The sequence below is a fragment of the Aphanomyces astaci genome (genome assembly GCF_000520075.1).
Source record: "Aphanomyces astaci strain APO3 unplaced genomic scaffold supercont1.6, whole genome shotgun sequence".
Taxonomy (NCBI): domain Eukaryota; phylum Oomycota; class Saprolegniomycetes; order Saprolegniales; family Verrucalvaceae; genus Aphanomyces; species Aphanomyces astaci.
The window spans coordinates 951921-973234 of record NW_009798269.1 but is presented as its reverse complement, the minus strand read 5'-3'; the positions used below and the strand labels follow the sequence as shown (position 1 = coordinate 973234).

The 21314-nt window shown below is 54.1% G+C and overlaps 7 protein-coding genes across 11 annotated transcripts; 3 read left to right on the top strand and 4 right to left on the bottom strand.

The window, feature by feature from the left end:
- Positions 1-723: 723 nt before the first annotated feature.
- Positions 724-7166, top strand: H257_03693 (hypothetical protein; the record flags this gene model as incomplete). Its single annotated transcript, XM_009827897.1, has 6 exons — positions 724-1792; positions 1842-2077; positions 2135-2824; positions 2897-5613; positions 5667-6501; positions 6552-7166. 6 exons carry the CDS (start codon positions 724-726, stop codon positions 7164-7166), a joined length of 6162 nt encoding a protein of 2053 aa, XP_009826199.1.
- On the bottom strand, positions 7112-9916 carry H257_03692. 2 transcript variants are annotated; one of them, XM_009827895.1, is made up of 9 exons: positions 9758-9916; positions 9474-9675; positions 9046-9417; positions 8839-8997; positions 8244-8770; positions 8032-8170; positions 7649-7977; positions 7470-7608; positions 7112-7407 (listed from the first exon to the last, which is right to left on the bottom strand). In XM_009827895.1, exons 1-9 carry the CDS (start codon positions 9871-9873, stop codon positions 7240-7242), a joined length of 2151 nt encoding a protein of 716 aa, XP_009826197.1. In that variant the 5' UTR covers positions 9874-9916; the 3' UTR covers positions 7112-7239. The 2 variants fall into 2 exon arrangements, with proteins under 2 accessions (XP_009826197.1, XP_009826198.1); XM_009827896.1 differs by having other exon boundaries at positions 7470-7977.
- A 242-nt stretch (positions 9917-10158) lies between these two features.
- On the bottom strand, positions 10159-11048 carry H257_03691 (hypothetical protein). The gene is made up of 5 exons (XM_009827894.1): positions 10986-11048; positions 10811-10906; positions 10681-10758; positions 10547-10624; positions 10159-10487 (listed from the first exon to the last, which is right to left on the bottom strand). The coding sequence occupies exons 1-5, from the start codon at positions 11004-11006 to the stop codon at positions 10317-10319; spliced, it is 444 nt and encodes a 147-aa protein (XP_009826196.1). The 5' UTR covers positions 11007-11048; the 3' UTR covers positions 10159-10316.
- A 252-nt stretch (positions 11049-11300) lies between these two features.
- On the bottom strand, positions 11301-14772 carry H257_03690 (hypothetical protein). 4 transcript variants are annotated; one of them, XM_009827890.1, is made up of 5 exons: positions 13738-14772; positions 13086-13690; positions 11991-12718; positions 11733-11937; positions 11301-11676 (listed from the first exon to the last, which is right to left on the bottom strand). In XM_009827890.1, exons 1-5 carry the CDS (start codon positions 14726-14728, stop codon positions 11440-11442), a joined length of 2766 nt encoding a protein of 921 aa, XP_009826192.1. In that variant the 5' UTR covers positions 14729-14772; the 3' UTR covers positions 11301-11439. The 4 variants fall into 4 exon arrangements, with proteins under 4 accessions (XP_009826192.1, XP_009826195.1, XP_009826193.1 ...); XM_009827893.1 differs by having other exon boundaries at positions 11733-12718; XM_009827891.1 differs by having other exon boundaries at positions 11301-11937.
- A 211-nt stretch (positions 14773-14983) lies between these two features.
- H257_03689 (hypothetical protein) lies at positions 14984-15992 on the top strand. The gene is made up of 3 exons (XM_009827889.1): positions 14984-15435; positions 15485-15675; positions 15738-15992. Exons 1-3 carry the CDS (start codon positions 15050-15052, stop codon positions 15929-15931), a joined length of 771 nt encoding a protein of 256 aa, XP_009826191.1. The 5' UTR covers positions 14984-15049; the 3' UTR covers positions 15932-15992.
- H257_03688 (hypothetical protein) lies at positions 15985-17867 on the bottom strand (the record flags this gene model as incomplete). The annotated part of the gene is made up of 1 exon (XM_009827888.1): positions 15985-17867. Exon 1 carries the CDS (start codon positions 17848-17850, stop codon positions 15985-15987), a length of 1866 nt encoding a protein of 621 aa, XP_009826190.1. The 5' UTR covers positions 17851-17867.
- A 1661-nt stretch (positions 17868-19528) lies between these two features.
- On the top strand, positions 19529-20883 carry H257_03687 (AGC protein kinase). The gene has a single exon (XM_009827887.1). It carries the CDS (start codon positions 19532-19534, stop codon positions 20834-20836), a length of 1305 nt encoding a protein of 434 aa, XP_009826189.1. The 5' UTR covers positions 19529-19531; the 3' UTR covers positions 20837-20883.
- The last annotated feature ends 431 nt before the right edge of the window (positions 20884-21314 follow it).

The window sequence follows — 21314 nt, the reverse complement described above, 5'->3', positions numbered from 1 at the left end:
AATCCAACACAATCACTTTCGTGGGAGTAGCATCCTGTTGTCGTGCTGAGCGTTTGACTCGAGAATACGTCGCTGTGACACAACTGTAACTCGAATCCTTTGTCTTGGCTGCCACCTTCAGCGTCGAGTGGAACAGCAACGATGTAATCCTTGTCGTACGAAATGTTGGACACGTCTGCAAGCTGACCCATGTCGTCCCACATGTCGACCCACGGAGGTAGATTGTCTCCCCTGTATGCCGCGAACGGCGAGTGGCTTCCCGCGCTTGGTGGTATTGCGCAATGCATGTCGCCGTTGTTGCTCAAGGTCACAAATCCAAAACTGACCTTGTTTGAATTTCGCGCGCGCTTTTCCCAGGATATCCGGATGCAGAAAGGACATAAATTTACTACCAATAAATAGTACAGTACTTCGATGTACTGTATGCTTCTTTTTACTTGGATCATCCGGATAACGTCGTTTCGCATCGAAGTTTCCTTTGAAACCGTCGAAACGAGGCGGCGGCTGATGGCGCGGCTTGGGGCATCGATGCGATGTGTCGCCGTAGCTCTCTGGGGGGTGTGCTTGGTTCAAGCAGCGACGTCGTTTGGCTTCAGCGAGGGATTCTCTTCGATCAATCAACCTTACGAAGTCACATGCACGACTGGCATTTGTGGGGCAAAAGACGTCGTCCTTTCCATCACGCGAACCTCTTCGGCGGCCCTGGTCAACCTTGACAGCGTCATGGTATCCACTCGTCCGTACACTGTTCTCTCGCTCTCTGCGAACGCAACCGTCGACTACACTGCGTTATCGAACGTTGCTATTGTTTTCAATCCAGGCGACAGTATCAAGACCGTCACTATCCCAGTCCTTACATCTGGTGTACATGCCTATACGACCTACTTTGAAGTGTACTTGAGCTCGTCTACTGTGGGAACATCCATCGACGTGGCGCGTGCGAGCTCGTTTGTCGCCGTCCTTGGTTCCGTGGGCTCATTTTCGTTTGCGAGCAACAATTTTACGTTTTTGGAGACCGACGGGACTGTGCATATCCCTGTCATGCGGACTGGTGGCGCTTGCGGGGCGGTGACGCTTGAATACGAGCTGGAAAATCAAGCTCTCACCACGGCAATCGTGGGAACAAACTTTGTCCTGGATAGCCCCGTCGTCACGTTTGCAGATGGCCAAACCATGGCGAATTTGACAGTCGACATCATCCACACGGCAACGTACGAGTACTACAGTCTCTTCTTTGTGCTGGAATTAGTGGCGCCAACAGATCGAGGGCAGCTTGGTAGCGCCCCGTTGACACGCGTCATCATATCCGACGCAGGGGACGCCGGCATTTTCGAGTTTGCAGCGTCGACGACAATATGCCGCGAAGACAACGGCACTGCCATCGTGTGGATCAATCGCACCGTGGGGATGTCGACATCGGCGGTGGCACCGGTGTTGCTCACTGTGGAAACGGTCGCGGGTGGAAACGCCACGGAAGGGAGCAGTCGGGCATTCGATTACCAGCACGCAAGCCAAGTCATGAGCTGGGCAGACGGAGAAACCGTAAAGAGCTTCAGCATCTCCGTTTTCAACAACGCCGTGTATGACCCGAGACTCAAGAGCATTTGGATCCGTCTCACGGCAGTGTCGGGTGGCGCGACCATCGCCGCTGGCCACGACACGACCGTCGTCTATATCGTTGACGACCGCGATGCCGGCACATTCAGTTTTGACACGTCCAATTACACTGTGTCCGAAGGCGCAGCGTCCGTGAACCTACTCTTGAAACGTTCGGGCGAGCTGGATCCATTGGGTAAGTCGCATGATATAGTCACACGAGGTCTTGGTTCACCGAATTGTAGGCATCAACAATTACACCAGCGGTACCGTTACTGTGGACGTGCTGACGTACAGTGGAGTGGTCAGGCCTGGTCTATCACTCGCCGACGACGGGTTTGATTACGGCGTCGTGTCAGACCTTCGATGCACCCACGTGAGTCCGTGCACAGCCGTGGCAGGCCAGCACTACACGGCGTTGCCAGTGACTACGTTGACATTTGCCAGCGGCGAAAGTCAAAAGACAATCTCCATTTCGATCGTACGTTATAGAGTACTATTGGTCAAAGCATCATATTTCACACGCAATCCACCGTAGCAAAACAATGACCTGTATGAAGCTCCCAATCGCGTGTTCAAGGTTCTCTTGCGCAACGTCCAAGGCGGCGCCCACATTGGCTTGGATTACGAACACCCTATCGAGTGGAGTCCCAGCTGGATGACGTTGGACGCGTCACGTGCGCTCGTACCCAACTACATCAGCGCCGTAGTGACCATTCAAGACGACGGCGACCCTGCTGTGCTGATCAGCAAAGCCAGCCTCTCGACCTCCGAGCTTGGACAATCTGACACGTATTCAATCGTGCTGAATGCGGCCCCCACTTCTCCAGTCGGTGTCGAACTAACAGTGGACAACCCTCAAGTGGCGTTGTCCGTGGCCCAAGTCGTGTTCACGACGGCCAACTGGAATGTCCCACAAACCGTGGGTGTTACGGCTGTCGACGATGCTGTGGCCCAAGGAGTCCACGTCGTGCATGTCACCCATGTCACGACAAGCACCGACGCCAGGTACAACGGCGGGGCACGGCAAACGGTGGGAAGCTCGGGGGTCGTCTACGGCAGCCAAGTGTACACGGAGCGTCGAGGCGACTACGATCAAGGCAACGACCACCATGCGTTTCCATGGGATGCGTCGACGTTTGGCGTGCAAACCGCGCCTTCGTCGCCCATTTTGAACGCGTTCGTGTTGGACAATGATTATGCGTCCATTGTGGTCGTGCCAGAGCAGGTACAGTACACCCTGAAACCAATGTTCTGGTGACATCCCTAACCTTGGTGTATGAATATGCTGTGGTGGTAGATTCGACATACTGTGAATACACCGTCGAACTTTGTATGTGCCAGGCAAAACGGGCACGTGGCATCGGTGACTGTAGCCTTGTCGAGCAAGCCGACAGCGGCTGTGACGTTGACACTCGTGCCTGCCAGCACTGACGTTGTGGTAGCTCCATGGAACGTGACACTCACTCCATCGACTTGGCGCAGTGGAGGCATCGTGACAGTCGCGTATTCTGGGTCGACGTCAAGTACAACGCGTGTGGACATTTCGAGTGCCAGCACCGACGCGTTCTACTCTGCGAAATCCTCGGCGTTTTACGTTGAAGGGTTTCCTGCCTCTGGCATCGCCTTGGACAAAACCACGGCAATATATTATGAAAACGGTTCCGACGACAGTGTCGTGGATTACACCGTGAGGGTCGTGAGTGAGCCGATGCATTGGGAAATTGGGTCACGTTCAAACAACTCCTCCTCCACTGCCGTCCCGTATACGACCGTCGTGCTGCCTCTGGACGACGTCAGCGCCTCAAAAGCATCTTCATCGCCGTCGATTTCGCTGGAGAATGGTTCCATCCTGCTCGTCGCGACCAACAGCTCCGATAGCACCAACTCATCGAGCATTCAAAAAGTGTCGCTCTTGCGCTTCTCTCGCGGGTCGGGCGTTGTGGCACGCACTGGAAGCCCTCGCGTCGGCTTGGCACTGTTGCGCCTCTATCGATTGATGGGAGGGGACAATCGCGGCCTTGGTGGCGTCCAAGTCGGGGTCTTCAATCCCCCCGCACCACCATCGTGGAATGAATCGTCATGTGATGGTGCGTGTGTGACATCGTTATTGCCAGCTGCCACCTCATTTGGTTTTGTGCATCCGACGTCGCTCTGTGGCTCCACCGACGTCCTTCCCCAAGGCTCGTTCAACGCAACATTGAATGCGTACGCGTCATCTCCTGGGTGGATCGATATTGACGTGACCGCTGCTTGGAACACCAACGCGACGGACCTCACAGACATTACCTTTGCCCTGGTCGCCTTGCAAAAGACGTCGTTTGTGTACGAGAACGTCGACGAAATCCAGTTTGCGTCCCTGGACCACCCCATGGAGGCCCTGCGCCCCCATGTCCAGCTCACAGCGTCAGGGCTGGTCAACGTGGCCCGACAAGAAATCGCGTCCCAAAGCTCCTCTGACAACGTGAATGCATCGCAACCGCTTGCTGGAGGCCCCACTGCACTGACTCGGGATGCATGGTGGGACGTTACGTGGAGTGCACCTCGATTTATCGAATCCATTGTCGTCAACATGGTCGTTCCGATGCCGCAGTCGTCGTCGTCCATTCTCCTGACCTTGATGAAAGATGCCAACACGGTGACAAGCACGACGCTACCGGTTGTCACGACCGACTCGTTCAGTTCCGTCCAACTTGCATGGCATGTCCATGGTCAAACCGGCGCCGTGGATCCCCTGTCCATGTATTATCGCCCAAACCTGACCGCGCTGGTGGAAGCCACTTCTTTCCGCATCGACACTCAAAACGCAGCGTTTACACTACTGTCCGTTCAAGTCTTCCAAGTGCCCATGGCGGCATCCCGCGTTGCTATCGGCAGCTACCTTCCTTCCCCCAGCAGCCTTCTTGCAGACGTCAACGAACTTCGCCTTGACACCGACGACCCCATCGTAGCAGACCACCGCCCCACCAGCGCCACCAACATCTGCCGCAACGAACTTCTCTTCACGGCAGGGCAATGGCAAGATGCGCAAACCGTCCATGTGTCCGTGATAAACAACGACGTCGCGACAGGTCCTCGCATTGCAGGGATTTCCCACACTTCGTTTAGCAGTGACCCCGACTACGACAGCCCCCAAGTGGGCCTCTGCGCCACGAGTGGATGCACATCTCCCTTGCAAACGACGATGGCGCTGACCGTGCTCGACGACGACGAGGCGGGGGTCGTGATGTCTACGACGACCGTCAACTTGGCCGAAGGCGCGTCGGTATACCCTGGAGGCCCCATTCCAACCACCGTCGGGCGATGGCAACCGTCCAATCCAATATGGTGCAGTTGGAACGCTCAAACTCAGGAGAACACGACGTGTGTGGGCGTGTTTCAAGGCACCCCGTACATGACCTGCTTGGTCCCATCGGCTCCGCTCTTTGCGAATGGGTCGGCGTGGCTACTCGTGCCAGTGACGCCCCCACAGCCCACATTTCGCCTTCGCGAAGTGCACGTTGAGCTACCAGTGGCGTCGGTGCGAGCCGTGAAAACGATAAGTCTCTGGACAAGTGACCAGTCGTTGACTCGAAATGCTTCGACGTGGACGTTCGTAGGCCGCCAAACCACCCAATTTGGGGCTTCGGCGGTTGGGTTTATGGACTTGAACGAGGCAATGATCTTGTCATACCTTGCCGTGCACATCGAAGCGTCTTACGATGTCACGACCCATTGTGTGGACGTGTCGTCCATTGAATTATGGGGCGACGTAGTGCGTGAAGGCGGATCTGTTGACATCACCCGATTATCCAAGACTCATGCGAGTGGTGCACTTGCTTCCGTCTCCGTTCGACTGCTGAGTGAGCCGTTGGCCGAAGTTGTGTTCTCACCGGTTTTGATGTCGACCTATCTCGTTGGCTTTGACGGTCGAAATGGGTCCCAGAACGCTGCCTCCCTTCATCAAGTCACTGGTGGCGTCTACGGCTACGCTTCGTACAGCGCCATGCTTCCCACCGCGCTTCACTTCAATGCGTCGTAGGTCCCAGAATCAATATATTCGTACCAATTCCCATTCAATCAATCTGTAGCAATTGGAATCAAGCGCAGTACCTTGTGCTCGCTGCCGTGGACGACAATGTCGGCGTCGGCAACCGGACTGCCACCTGCACCTACACGACTTGGAGCGCGGACACGGCTGCCACGTTCCACGAGTCGGCAGTGTCTCCTTCAGTGGCCATTCAATCCACGACCACCCTACCACAAGCTTACCAGTACAACGTCACCACTTTCGTCGTGTCAGACACCCTCGCCCGTGACCCCACCTGGCCGTACCATGTCACCCCTACCCAAACTCCTTCCACCGGCTCGATCACAATGACGGCGACGATCACCGAAGACGACTCCCCAGGGTTTACTGTCTCCCCCGCGCCTCTAGAAGTGATTGAAAAGAGCTCGCAGGACTTGAATTTTTCTGTCGTGTTGGACTCACAGCCCACGGCGTCCGTGACCGTGCAGCTGTCGGTGGGGCTGCTGGTTCCTTCCGCCCAACCAGGCCTCGTGTCGATGCAGCCGTCGTCTCTCACTTTTACTCCCGAGTTGTGGTTTGTACCTCAATACGTGTTCGTGACAGTGCCGTACAAAGCCGGCTTCGAAGGCAACGAGTCGTCCACGGTACGCTACGCCCCCACCGTGCCAAAAAAACACTCGGAGCTCATCGTGCAATTCGCGGCGACGAGTGGCGACCCCGCGTACCACGGGCGGAACGTCGGCACCAACGATGCGTCGTCCGTCGCGTTTCGCGCCCACGGAATCCCGCTGATCGTCGACGACATTGACACTGGATGTGCCCACGGATACGAATACACGTGTGCCAACGACCAGCCGTGCACCTCCCTAGACCCTCTCTACGGCAATCGCTGCAACGTACGACATATACACACACACACCAGTCTATCATCTGGGCCTTTGTCTAGTGCTCTGGCATTTACGGCATGCGAGATTGCACCGGAACGTGCTCGAGCGATTCCGACTGCTCATTCAGCCGCATCGAGGTGATCTTGTCGTGCCAAGCAGCGGCATCGTCCATGTCGACTGCCTCCTGCGTCTTGCCGTCGTCGTTTTCGCCGTTTGAGTTCGTGTCGGCGGTGCATATGGCCCTGATGTCGCTGGAATTCACCTCCGCCGACGGCACGGCCTACCCCAAGCAGCCCAACCGCGCTGCGTTAGACACGAGCCTCTACATCGTTCGCGTCGATCCAGTACCCGGCATCCCGTCGATGCGGGTCGTACTCGACGTGGCCGACACCGCGCCCGCCTTTCCCGCCGCCTCCAAACTACAAGCTCTGTTCAAGAATGGCTTCATGTCACAAGCCCCAATCTTCGCCACGTCGTTGGTTCGCGTGTCCGTGATGCCCCGCGCGGCCAGTGCGTCCATTGTGCTGTGGGTGTTTGTGGGGCTGGTGTCTGTGGGTGCCGCCGTGGGCACCATGTTGACCCTTCGCAAACGACAGGTCAACGTTCCGCTGCTAGTGGCGCCGCACGACAACGTGCATGACCTCATTCACGACACGCTGCCGCTGGTCCGATGATACAACGAGAGTGTGTCTATGTCTGTACATGTAGGTAGTATTATTACAACTAACAACAACGAACTACTTGATTCTATTCCAAGTCTGCCAGCAAAGCTTCGACCAAAGCGACGAAAAGCGGCGCGATCTGGTCCGTGTCGCGCTCCGACGCGTTGGGAGCATGCAGTTTCAACAGCGCCGTGATCGCGCCATCTGGCCTCGAAATCGATAGCTCCACGAAAAACAGCCACTTGACGTGCACCTGTCCATCCAAAGTACATCGTCTTAGCCAAGGGTACTACTTAGTACCTATGGAATGTGTACCAATTGAGCGTAGAAAAAGAACTTGTCCATAGATTCCATCGCCCCACTCGCCAAGCAAAACAACCGCTTGGCCTGAAACTGCGCAATGACGCTGTCCGTACCCGTTAAGTCTCGCCCCTCCGGGTCTTCGAGCTCGGATCTACACGTGAATGAGGCAACTAGTCGATAGGCGTACGTACATGGGGATAGCCGCCAAGTAGAGCGCTTCAAAGGAGGCCGGGTCGAGCTCTGGATACGCCAACAAAGACTCTTCAAAGGACACCACTATCGGTTCATCTTCGCCATCGTTACGAGTCGGAGCAACGGCACTGGCGCGACGCAGCAACGCCGCCGTTCGAGGATGGTCTCGTACGTAGCACGGCGCCAAGCAGTCCTTGAACAACTGGATAAATAACAAGTGGCCGTCGTCATACAGCAGCCCCAGCTCAATCCACTTGAACGTCGCTGAGAGCTCGCCAACGCTTTCAATCACTTGAATCTCCACCATAAATATCGTGCCGTTCGAAGCCTACCCACAAGAGTTTAGTATCTAGACAATAGCCTGAGTCACATATATATATACCTGCTCGGCGTAGTAGTAAAACTTGTGCACGCCCCCCACGACCCCGCTCGCGAGGATGTTGACATGCCCAAGGTACGCCACGCACTGCTCCATAAAGTCCGTGTCGAACGAGGGCAAGATATCCACCGCCCACTCCTCCCTACCTCCCCCAAAGCACACTATTAGAATATATATCTTGAATATATATATATATATATATAACACATATATACGAGGCAGTGGCACTTTGCCACAAGTTTTCAAAGTCTTGTGGGTCCATGGATGGGTCGGTCAAGAAGCCCGGCGGCACGTCGAACGCTGCGGCTGCCACGTCATCGTCGTCCTCCTTGTCCTCGTCCCCGCCAGAGAGGAACCCAAAGGCGGATGGTGGCGCCGCGGTCATAAAGTTAAACCCCGAGCGGCTGCCGGCCTCGTCCTCTAGGTCGTCGTCGGCGGCGGCGGCTTCCTTCTCTTCGTCTCCTGCGTACTCTGTCGCTCCAATCGCCGACAAATACAGCCGCTTGCCTTCATCGCTGAGCACGCGCTCGCGCTGGTCGGCTGCCGACGACGGACCAACGTCCGACGATGCCTTGGCAGGCGGGACGTACGGAATCACTGGCGGCGTGTACGGTGATTCGTCCGGGGCACCCGGCGGCGCGTACCCGCCGTCATCGGGTTGGACGTCGTCGTCGCTGTCGTCGCTGTCGACTGTGGATTTGGGTCCGCTGTCCAATCGCGCCTCTGCAATCACTTGCAGAATCTATTTTTCACCACGTGAATATATGAATATATATATATATGATGATATGAGTGATCGAATGACCATACCTTGCGGGCTTTGAGATTGGTTTGCGACACTTGGACAATCGTGCTCAAGTTGGCTTCAAACTCGTTCAAGCCGAGGTTGTCGGCCAGCAAGGCCAGCACCACACGGTGGGCGTTACTCGAGTTTACGCGCACCTTGTCCACAAGCAAGTACGCCACTTCCTGCCCCAGCCATACTTAGCTCATGCGACATCGTTTCAGGGGTCGTACCTCGACATGTTCGCCATCTAGTTCCGACACGTGGTTGGCAAAGTCCTTGATGCGGTCGTCGGTCAGCGTCCCGGAGCAGATCTTCTGGACGAGTTTCACCGTCACGTCCGAGCACTTTTTACGCGGCGATGGACCCGCCTTCTTGGCACCACCATTGTTCCCATCCTTGCCGAAGAATGATGGGAGGGATAGCCGCCGCCACGTACGCTTGGGTGCGTGACTCAACCCCGACGGATCCACACCCTTCAACACGTACGTCCGACAGCTTTGGCCGAATGTGACGATGTCGCCTTCGTGCAGCAGCGTCGGGTCGTGCGGCGGCAGCTTGGCCTTGCCCACAAACGTGCCGTGGCGGGACATGAGGTCCACGATCTATTTCAGTTGATGCTGAGGATACCGATATGGAGAGATGGAAGGGTCTGACGTACGTAGACTCCGCCTTTGGCGCAGTGCACGATCGCGGCATGTTTCCGAGACACGGACGGGTTGGCCAAGACAAAGTCGCTGCCATCTTGCTCCCGACCAAATATGCTCATGAGTTTCTTGCCAAGTTCGCACACGCCACATGTCTTGGACGCACGCATGACATCAAAACGCACGGCAGAACTGGCTTCGCTCGGGTACACAATCCTACATGGTCACGTACATGTCTCGTCGATCAAGGAAGTGTGTCGACCACATATGATCTCAACATGACGCGGCAGTCGCTTACCAGTCGGGTGGTTGAAAGGTCGTGGCGTACGTAGTGACGGCGCCTCCAGCTGCCCTCGTCGTAGCAGCTTTATCCCGCGGGAACTCATCGACGTCCAATTGTGGCTGCAGCACCATGATGCTGGGAGTAAAGATGTGCCAACCTCGAAACCAATACAGGTGCTAATGTGAATGCGAAGAAAGACAGGGCCGATTGCCTCAGGAAATAGCCTAATTAGGCAAACTCGGAAATAATTAAATAAGTGTTTTCAAACTATCATACTCAAGGTAAGCTAAACTACAATATTATTTTGAAAACCTTCAACACACACTTGTGGGAGAGAGTAAGAAACCATCGTCGCCGCATCAGGGGGTCAGTAGCGGCGGACGTGAACTCTCATCCTTCCATTAGACGACACCTGCATGCGACCAACGATGCGCGGAGTGTACCCCGCTGCATCCTTGAATGCGAATGACACCGAGTACATAAGGGTATTGTGTATTTTAACGAACAAACGACCGCTAGCAATATGCGTCGGCGCGCTTGATCATTCGATTGGGATCATCGGGAGACATGTTGTTTACGAGGCAAAGTCCTTGGTCCACTTTCGTGCCGTGTCGTTGAACACGTCGCGGCTGCCGTGGAGTTGCTTGGCAATCTCCGGCTCCAACGGATTGTCTGCGTCGGGCTGCTCCAGCATTTGCTTCAGCGCAGTCAAACAATGCAACACGTTCAACGTCGGCCCCCAGCTCTAACACCAAGGTGACGACAGTTCTTCAAAGGAGAAGAGCATGGCAAGCATCATCTTACTTCGTTGATGATATCGGCACAAATTTCACCGCTCTGCGACTTCACATTTGGATGGTACACGCGTGTCAAGAACTTAACCTAGACATACCATAGCACAAGGTCAATGAAGTGCATTACGACAAGGCACCCGTTACCTTCGGTGCTTTGAAGGGGTACTCCGCTGGGAACACCAAGTCGATGCTAAACACGCCACCAGCATACGGGGTGTTCTCCTACGTCCAGAAACATGTCAGTACGACCTCCGCGCACGGAGTTTGAACTTACAGGTCCGACCACCATGGCATTCCAGTGCAGAAGGTCGTCGTCGACGGGTCCAACTGTGCACCACTCGGGGGAGTTTTTGTTGAATTCCGCGAGTTCCTACGGCATGACCATCCATGTAAGCACCACCCGCACGAGGCATCATGATGAAGACCATGTCCACCAAGCGTTCATCTACCTTTGCCAGTCTTCGCGCCATCTTGGAGGTTGGTCGATCTACCCAGTGCGAATTGGCTTATGCGGTTTGTTTTGAGTTGGTCCGTTTCTCCGACGAGGGAAATACCTACATGTGATTGGCTAAAATCACAGGTTTTTCTCGCGTTTCATTGGACTATTGGCGAGAATCCTGTGATTCGGAACTTTCCATTTTCCTACAGCAGGAATGTTCGAGATCAGTTGCGGTATAGCAAATACGACGTTCTGATTGGATAAAATGCTAGACATATCCAATCTGATTGGGTCGAATTTGTCCTTCATTCACAGAATTCTGCACCCAACATGACAGATTGGGGCGGCTGTGGCGGCGCGACACGAATGGAGATGGGGTTTAAATACAGAGTTCATTAAGGGAGGTCTCATGGGTGGGGGTGGTTGCCGTGCAGCATGCGTCTATCGGGCTCCTAACATATCATCTACTTGGGGTGGTAGTGTGGAGGATGCTGCTGTTGTCGAGTGTGGTACTTGCGCGGGGCGTGGTCGACTGGTGCATGGACATCATCCACGTTAGTCTTCCAGTTCTCGCGGTCTACTTCTGACGCCACTGACATGACAAAGTCCCCGATCGTAAACTGCAGCACAGTCTCTTGGTTTCCTAGCTTCGTCGGGGGGGGCGCCACGTCGTAGAACAACACGTACGGCTGGTAGTGGTTCTACACAATCATATCGACGACTCCATGACGCCACCACACTTGGTCGTTCATCCTACCTCGATACACGCGGCTTGGACGTCGCTCCACTGCGTCCCCACCCGCCGCACGACCGTGTCGTTGAAGCTCAACCATTCCCGCGTCGCCACCTTGTAGATGAACGCCATGTAATGATGGCCAAAGAAGCAGTACATGGCCAACAGCGTCGCGCTTCCTTGGTCCGGACCAGCCAGCCGTCCTTCCGCGACCATGTTGGGAAACACCCTACACGATCATCATCAGTCTGCATCCTCCTCCATCCTCCTCAATCGTCGCACCGGCCCAGTCGAATCGAAGGTTCCATGGCCGCCACAATCGCCTTGAGCGTCGCCACATTGGCCGAGTTGTTCTTCCACGTGAGCCCGACCGTAAACATCCGCGGCACTTGCTTGAGCTGCAGCCGCGACTCGTACACCTTGTCATGGCGGCACCGCGCGCACTTTTTCGAGCTGCCCGCCGCCGCCCACACGGTCGCCAGTACATCGTCAAACGCGCGCTGGTGGGTCTTGTGCTTTTTCGAAGTGACTTCCTTGATGGACTCTGTCGCGACATGCAACACCATCGCATCGTACGGCAGCGTCTCCATCGACATCCCGCACTGGCCGCACTCGGCTTCTTCGCCCACCCACAGCCCAAACACTTCATGCGCGAGGCACGGACACGGAGTGGCGGCCGCCGCTGCCGCCGCCGATGAAAGCGATTCGTGCAGCGACCGGAGGATCGTCTCATGGGCTTCGGCGGCGTCATCCATGGACCCAGCCTTGTACCGCTCCTCCGCAGCCGGCAACGGCGACGTCGAAATCGCACTCAGAACCTTGCGCAACGCGTCCGACGACACCCCCTGCCGTTCGTGTACGCTAGTACTACTACTAGTAGTCGTAGAGGTCGTGGTGGGCGTACTAGATCGACCCAATAGGGCAAACACGCTGGCCAACGCGCAATACACGCAGCGCCCGCCGCCCGCACACACATGGCTCGCGGTGTCGGCCCATCGCGATTGAAACGTCTGCAAGATAACATACACTAATTTGAGCTTCATATGTGGGATGGATATACATACAGGACGCCGACGTTTCTTCATATTGTCAAGTAGCAGACATACAGACAATCAATCAAATATCGACCAATGAAAACCCACAACACTAATTAAGTGTACCCAATGCAACATGATCGAAATAGTGTGTGAATGAAATTAGTGTGATCCTGGCCGAGGGAATCAAGTGTACCCAATGCAACATCATCGAAATAGTGTGTGAATGAAATTAGTGTGATCCTAGTCGAGGGGTATTTTACAAAAGTCAACGAATATCGATAGATTTGGCGAATATGCATAAAAGTTGGTTCAAATTTGGGGTAAAAGCAAGACATAGTACCTCCAAGTGAAACAACGCTTGCACGACCACGTTGAGAAAACAGTTGTTGTCCCCCGTGTCATTACGCAGCCCTTTGGCCGTCACGGGCACCTCGGCATGAGCCGGCGGCGGCGGCGGTGGCTTGGATGTTGCCTTCTTCTTCTTTTTCCGATCCGCCGCCTTGGTCGTGGCTTCGGTGGGCGACGTCACCGACTTGGATCGGGTATCGACGCCCTCAGCCTGTTCGGAGGAACTTGTTTCAATCGTGAGCGCAGCCATGGAGTCTGTTGCATCAGAAGCAGCAGTAGGCGCAGGCACAAGAGAGGGACTACAAGGGGTTGATGGCAGCGGCTGCAGGTCGGCGGTCGAAGGGAGGTCCTTTTGATAACGCGTCGACGGCGTAGTGCCGTCGGAGCTCGCAAACGACTCGACGTGGTCATACTGGTCAGCAGGGAACGACGCGTAGCCTTGCCGTGGATGGTAGGGCTGGGGCTGGGCGTAGTAATTGTATGGTTTCGACGTGGGGTAGTTAGGGGAGGGAACATGGAGCGGAGGAGGAGGAGGGGGGGGCTGTTGGTGGTACGTGGCCGCCGCGGGCGGTGGGGTACTATACAACGACCTGTGACCTAGTAATACTAGACGTCAGCACACGAGGCAGCAACAACAACACTACCTGGGTAAGGGTAGTACGAGTTGTCGTACGGGTAGTACGGAGGAGCGCCACCGTAGCCCTGAGCGGGGGGTGGGGGGTGGTACTCGAGCGCTTCGTCGGGCGGCGGCGTCATGCGATGGGCATTTGGGTCGTAGCTGTAGTGGGGCATGGGGGGCGGGGGGTAATAAAACGTTTGATCCATGGGGGGGTACCCTCCTTGGTGGCGGAGCATGTGGGTAGGAGGATACACCATGCCGTTGGCGTCCGGCACGAGACCATGCACGAACGTGCAGTCGTCCCCTTTGTGGCAGTTGCCATTCAACCAATACTTGCATGTGCGGGGGGGCAGGTGCTTCGAGTACGACGACGGATGGTACGGGCGGCGCGTGGGACAGGGTGGCGCGATATGTCCTTTGTCGCCGCATCGTTGGCACTTGACGAATTCCAGGCTTTGAGATGACGAAGAAGTGGATGGTGTGGAGGACGGATGGAAGTGCTGGTTCGAAGGGTAAGTCTGGTGTGGACGGGGGTACGTCAATGATGCGTCTTGGGCAGGGCGATGGTACGCGTCCGAAGGAGACGGTTTGGAATATGAAGTCGGTGTGGCGGAGGCAAGACTTGGTGGAGGGAGTGGAGGTAACGGCGGGTTGATAACGTTGGGATTGAAATATCGGCTGTCGCTGTTCGACTGTGCTGTCACCAGCGTAGGATTGTACGGAGCTTGAACGCTGTTGGGATTGTGATGCAGTGGCAATGATGCTTGTGCTGGAGAGTACACTCCACCTTCTGTCGTATGTACTTTCGCCTTTGCATGATGCCTGTCGACGTTGCTGTGGTATTCATGGTGACCGTGGCGTGGTGAGTGGTATTTGTTGGTCACCGGAGCATTGCCCGATGGACGGTACCCACTATCTACCGCCGTCGGATAGGACGTGGTGGAGGAGTGACCGCCATGTTGGAAGGCATGGGACAAAGGCGGTTGCTTCGCACCTCCGTCAAGTGTCTGCTCCATTCTCCACTACCCTCGCACCAGGCTCCGTGGCCACGCAATAAAATACCAAATTTTATTTAATCGATTCGCTACAATGCGGGGTCCCCATGTATTTTATTCGGCACGGCCAGATTTCCACACTTCATTTTAATGTTCGCCTTCTAAAATCCATTGTTGGCTCGCCAAATATTCTAAAAGCATGTAATATTTGATACTAATATCTAATATAAATTAAACTTTACATTATATTCCACCCCCTGTCAAATTGGCCCTACGTTTTTGAGTCTCCAGTTGAACCAATCAGAGGCGGTGCTTACCACCCCAACGCTCCCATAATTCAAGATGTCCCTTGCTAACCGTGTGGCATTGGTGACGGGTGCTGCCTCAGGCCTTGGACGCGCGACGGCGGAGCGCCTCGTGAAAGCTGGCGCTCAGGTCATCTTGTGCGATTTGCCAACGAGTGATGGGCAGAACGTCGCGCGCAACATCGGCCCCAACGCCCACTTCAGCCCCACCGACGTCACGAGCGAAGAAGAAGTAACTGCGGCGTTGGATTTGGCGGAATCTGCGTTCGGCAAGAGTGTGGACATCGCTGTCAACTGTGCTGGGATTGCCGTCGCGGCCCGCACCGTGTCCAAGAAGGGCGCACACCCGTTGTATCAATTTCAAAACGTCCTCAACGTGAACGTGTCGGGCACCTTCAATGTGATCCGTCTCGCCGCCGAACGGTACCTAACACCACAATCTTCAACATACACATGCATTTTATCTTTGTAGCATGTCCAAAACGAAGGGTGATTCCGCGGGCGAGCGCGGAGTCATCATCAACACGGCAAGCATCGCTGCGTACGACGGGCAGATCGGCCAAGTTGCGTATGCCGCGTCCAAAGCCGCCATTGTCGGTATGACGTTGCCCATTGCCCGCGATCTGTCTACCAGCGGCATCCGCGTCAACACGATTGCCCCAGGTTGGTGCCCATCCCCCTAGCGTCCTGCATGTGTGTTGAACGTGCTACGTCCACGTACTTAGGGCTCTTCCGCACGCCACTCCTCGCGGGGCTGCCTGAACAAGTGCAGAACGAATTGGGTCTCACCGTGCCGTTCCCGAGCCGACTGGGCAAGCCCGAAGAGTACGCGCAATTGGTGCAAAGCATCATCGAAAACCGCATGTTGAACGGCGAAGTGATCCGCCTCGACGGCGCGTTGCGCATGCCCCCCAAGTAAACGCGGAGGAATATAAAAGTTATAACAACCAATCAATAGAATTATAACAGTTGTTACACCAGCCGATCCTTCGGGGGGTTGTAGGGAATCTGCAACACTCGGCACGCACTGGCTTCGTCCGTGACGGTGGTGTGCAGGACGTCGGCTCCGTGTTTCCGCAGCAGCCACGTGTACCAGAGGTCAAAGGTAACCTCTCTCGACTCTACCCGCCCTTCTTCTTCCATCATCATCGGCGCCAACAGCGTCGACGCAACATATGATGCCGGACCGGTAAAGTAAAGCATCGCGAAGCTGGCGGCGGGTTGCGCGTACACTTTGAGGTCCACGAGTATGTGATGCGTTTTGAAGCGAATGGGGGCGACGATACGCGACGACGTAACGTGCACGGTATCGCATTCGAGGACCTTGACCTGCTGTAAGAGGGACACGATCGATGTCACAGACGACGTGATGATTGCCAGCACGTCCAGCACCGACAAGAACACCCCTCCACGTCGGAACGCTCCCATGGGAATCACGGGGCACTTGAGCTTGGCTTGCAGGCCTCGCAATGCCAAGTGCATGTCGTCGGCTGCGACGACGTGCCGATACTGGAGGCGCGAGTCGGTGGCCTGCTGCATGTAGTGCGGAACCAGCGCCTTCAACGAGGCACAGGCGTGGCGGTGTCCGTAGTATTGCATGGCTCGGAGCGCTTCAATGGTTGGGCGAAGGGACTCGGGCGGCGACTGCTGGTGGGTGTCCGATGCTGGTTGCGCGTAAAACGACGTCGTGTGCAGTACGCGGCCCTCATGGACGTGCCATTGCGCCTCTAAGTACCGCCACACGGGGGTGCAGACGCCGGGAAGGGTGTTGCCGCGGGTTAAATAATGCTCCAGGTCAAAGGTCACGACCGAATCGGAGGAGGAGGACGTCGTCGTGAGGACGTGGCGGTGCCACAGCTCGACAAACACCCGCCGCGCCACGACAACCGCCGTGCGGAGATACGACAAGGAAGGAGTGGAGGATGCATGCAGAAACATATCCAGCGCTTGGATGTAAAAGAGAAGCTGGGGGTGCGGGAGGTGCGGGTCGTGGAGCTGGCAACGGGGCCCGAGTAGCCAACATGGAATGATCTCGGCCATGTGGTCAGTGTCGTAATAGTCGGCGGCGGAAGCGACAGGAATCGTACGGCTGCGAGGACGAAGGAAGGTGGTGGTGGTGACGGCCTGCTGGGTCGGTGGGGTGGGCGGATCGTCAGTTGGAGTGGGTGGAAGTGGGGGAAACGCGGCCAAGCTGTCGTTCACGTACAAGCTGGACGCGTCTCCGACAAAGTCCCGGCTGTCGTCGACATGGAACGAGATGGATGGCACGATCGAGGATTCGTCCAACGAAGTGGAAGTGTCGTCGTTGTGGGCACTTGGTGGCGACGCATGGGGTTCCAATACGGTGGTCGGGGAAATTGCAACAGGAATGGAGTGGGGAAGAGCTAGTGCGGCTTCGCCTTCGCTTGGTTTGGTTTCAGGTACGATCTCCATCATGTCGGAGGCAACCTTGTCGTTCGAGGTCGATTTCCCATCGACCAACGCAGATGAAGTACGATCAAGCATTGTTTCAGGGACGATGTCGGCCACAATTTGAGTCTGTGTGACAGGCAGAAGCAGCGTTTGGGTCTGGGGAGAAGAGAACTCGGGTGCATCTGATGGATGGGGCTCTTCGATGCCAATCTGTTCGACGAGGTCCTCCTCCTCGCGCTGGGACTCTTCCACAAAAGCATGGATGGATGCAAAGTGTGGTGTATTCGCAAGCATCTCATCAAACGGGTCCACCGCACACTCCCCAGATGGCTTGGGAACAGCGCAGATCTTGTCCAGTTCATAGAAGAACTTGGACTTCTTGTATGTCGCCATGAGGCGGGTGTCGGCGACATTTTCGTTCGTCATTCACGACCATACCGCCAATGTTTGTAGTAGTAATACTAGTCCAACTACAAGTAATACTAATTTTTATTCACCATGCATTATATTTCAAAGTACTTTCTTTCAGTATGTCTGAATTATGAAGTGGTATTTCACAGCCTGACCACGTTTGCTTCTGGATAATCCTAATTCGCTCTAGACATACAAATAGTTAATACAATGCAAGGGACGAGCTTCCCATCCGAGCGGGTTAACTGCTAATCAACACAGGTACAGTATTGTCCTTTTACCCAAAATTTGGACTTTTGTGTTGATCCGTGAAATCCATCCATCGGTTCTTTGTACTGAAGTTTGTATGTCAAAAGTTGTCTTGTGGTACTACGTAGTAGTTAATACTGTATTGTTGTGTTTATTCTAAACTGGAGAAGGATTTAGCCAATCAGATTGCAGGAAACCGTCACCATCATTGAATTAGTGTGTGATAGAAATTAGTGTGATTCCAATCACTTGTAACGGACTCTAATGTAAGGTGATTCATGTAATTCCCAGCCAGCGTGCAATTCCCGGCCAGCAAATGGCCAATCACAATCATCCATGGACGATGATAGGACAAAATTACGTACTCTTGTATCACATACTTGTAAGATTTAATATTCTGCTTGTCCAACATGTAATACAGTTTTTATATTAGTTGCACTTCTAAATTTAATTACTTGAATACTTTATACATATCATTATTAAGAGGTTCTGAGAATTTTGTCACCCAAATCAGGTATACATTATTCAAGTGACTTTCCAATTCAAAAGTATCAGACAGAAAATATTTTTGTGATATATTTTGAAATATATTCAATTTTCAGTCAAATTATTCCGAAATAGAGGACGTTCATTGGCTAGATTTGAGAAAGCATTGCATTTGCCAAAACATCTTCACAGTCAACCTGGCCGGGAATTAAATTCACACAGGGAAATTTCAATTTTAGAAATTCGACGAACAAATTGACCATGCGATACAAATGATGGGACCTGCATAAAGTTATAATGCTCGTCACGATCTTCAAAATGCATGTTTTCGCAGCCTCATTGGATGAATGGGTGACGAGTTATGGCACTCAGAAAGTAGGCCAAGCTGGCCGGGAATTACATGAATCACCTTAAGTGAAAGTTAACTTACCGTAGTTGAAGCTCTAACACATCTTATTCGTCCTAGTCCACCTCTTGAAAAAATACCATAGAGAAGTCTAGATGGATATACAATACACGGTATGTACAGTGTAGTAGTAAAAAACGATGCAGTCGCGAATGGAACAGCAGTATAACGTTAGTAAGCTATTTATAGTACTACGTAGTAGTATATCTCAATCGCTGAGTAATGTTAAGGCTATACTACCTAGTACTACTTGGAGTTCCAACGGCTATACACAACGGTACGTACGGACGACATGTCTTCACCCGGGCTGCTCGCTGGATGCGATCGTGCGACCATCAGCTGTCAGTTTTTTCGCCCACATTTCAGCATTGTCGAGCCAATCAAAAGGCCGTCTTGCTGAAAAAATATCATCATATATATATTTGTCCAATCAAAATAATTCATTTGACCTTTAAGGCATCGGATTGGATAGTTTCTTGATATTCTTTCTTATCGGCTTGATCCAATCATCAGGATCTTTGCATGGCGGTCGTGTTCCAAACTTGATTTCTCAACATGGGCAACGTCGAGTCACAAGCAGGTGCTCGCGGCGCCGCCAAGCCATCGTCCTCGCGTGTCCGATCCCTCGTAGCCTTCACGACCCGCGGACCGAGGAAGCAAGTCGCTTCTTCGTCGGCTGTCCTCGAACTGCCGAGCGTCTTCACTCCAGAAGGATTCCAGCGCCGACACGTCGAGAAGCTGTGCTTGGACGAAGATCGACACCCCATGCAATACAATCGACGCGTTTCCTTCTCTCCGACGTGCTCCATAACGTCCTGCGAATCTGCGCCGGCGTCTCCTGTACATTCCGTCCGCGTGAGCGACTTTGAAAAACTCAAAGTCATCGGAACAGGCTCCATGGGGCGGGTGCTGCTGGTCCGCAAGAAAAGCAGTCGCCAACTGTTTGCGATGAAAATCGTCTTCAAGGCGGTTGCAAACGCCGAACAGATCTGGTCCGAGCGCGATGTCTTGGGCGGCACGGCGCATCCAGGCCTCGTCCACCTGCATTGGGCATTCCAAACGCCGTCGAGTCTGTTTCTCGTTATGGAGTACTGCCCTGGCGGCGAACTGTCGACCCATATTCAGGCCAGCCCTCGCGGATACTTCACTGAAGGGGCTGCGCGCTTCTACATTGCCGAACTCGTGCTCGCCCTGGAGCATCTGCACCGCCATGGAGTTGTGTACCGCGATCTCAAGCCCGAGAACGTCCTGCTCACAGCCGACGGGCACGCCAAGCTCGTGGACTTTGGCTTGGCCAAGTTCGGCATCCTCGAACCCACGCATGGCACGACGACGATGTGCGGCAGCTTTGAGTACTTGGCGCCGGAAGTGTGGACAGGCAACGAGTACGGCACCGCGGTCGATTGGTGGTCACTCGGCATTGTCTTGTTCGAGATGCTCACGGGGCTTCCGCCCTGGTACAACTCCAGCGACTCGTTCAGCTCGCCTAACGAGTACACCAAAGCCCGGTCCAGTCCCCTTGCCATCCCCAGTCACGTGTCGCCGGACGCGGCGCACCTGATCCAGTCGCTGCTCATTCCTCGACCAAGTGCGCGATTGGGGTCCCAGCGGGGCAGTGCGGAAGTGAAGGACCATCCGTTCTTTGAAGGGTGGAACTGGAAGGCCATGGCCCACGGCGCCCTCCCGCCGCCCATTTCGCCATGCGAGTCGGAGCAGTCGATCCTCCACGCAACCAACTTTGACGACCAATTCACCCGCATGTCTGTTGGCAACCGCCTGAGCATGGAAGATTTCAGCGACTTGGACGACGACGATGCGTTTGTCGGGTTCAACTTTGAAGCTCCCAGCGCATGCGCATGAACACGCTGATAGTCTTATTTATCTGTAATTTATCACAGTTCCTCGTGTATCTTTGCTGCCCCGTAGTAGGTCGTAGTACTACTAACTTTACAGTAATGACGTACTACTGCAGTAGTAGAAAACATCTACTAACGTTACCAGTACTTTTCAACAATAATATGTACCCATCGAATAAAATAATAAAATAACGAAACGCTTGGAGTATCATTTTTTAATTGCAGTAAGTTATAGTATGATCTCCATAGCTCAGTTGTTGGAGCGTGAAAAAACACCGTCAATAATAATATCGTTTGAATCCTTACGGTATACTATCGGTAGTACTATTAATAGTAGGACACTAATGGTAGTGGATATTATGGACATCATACTGGTATTTTAATACTATTAAAATAGTATTGAAGAAAGTATTTTCGTCCGAAAGCCCCGCCTGCCTGGAATTAGGCCCCAATCCTATTTAAGATTATGTGCCTCTTAAATT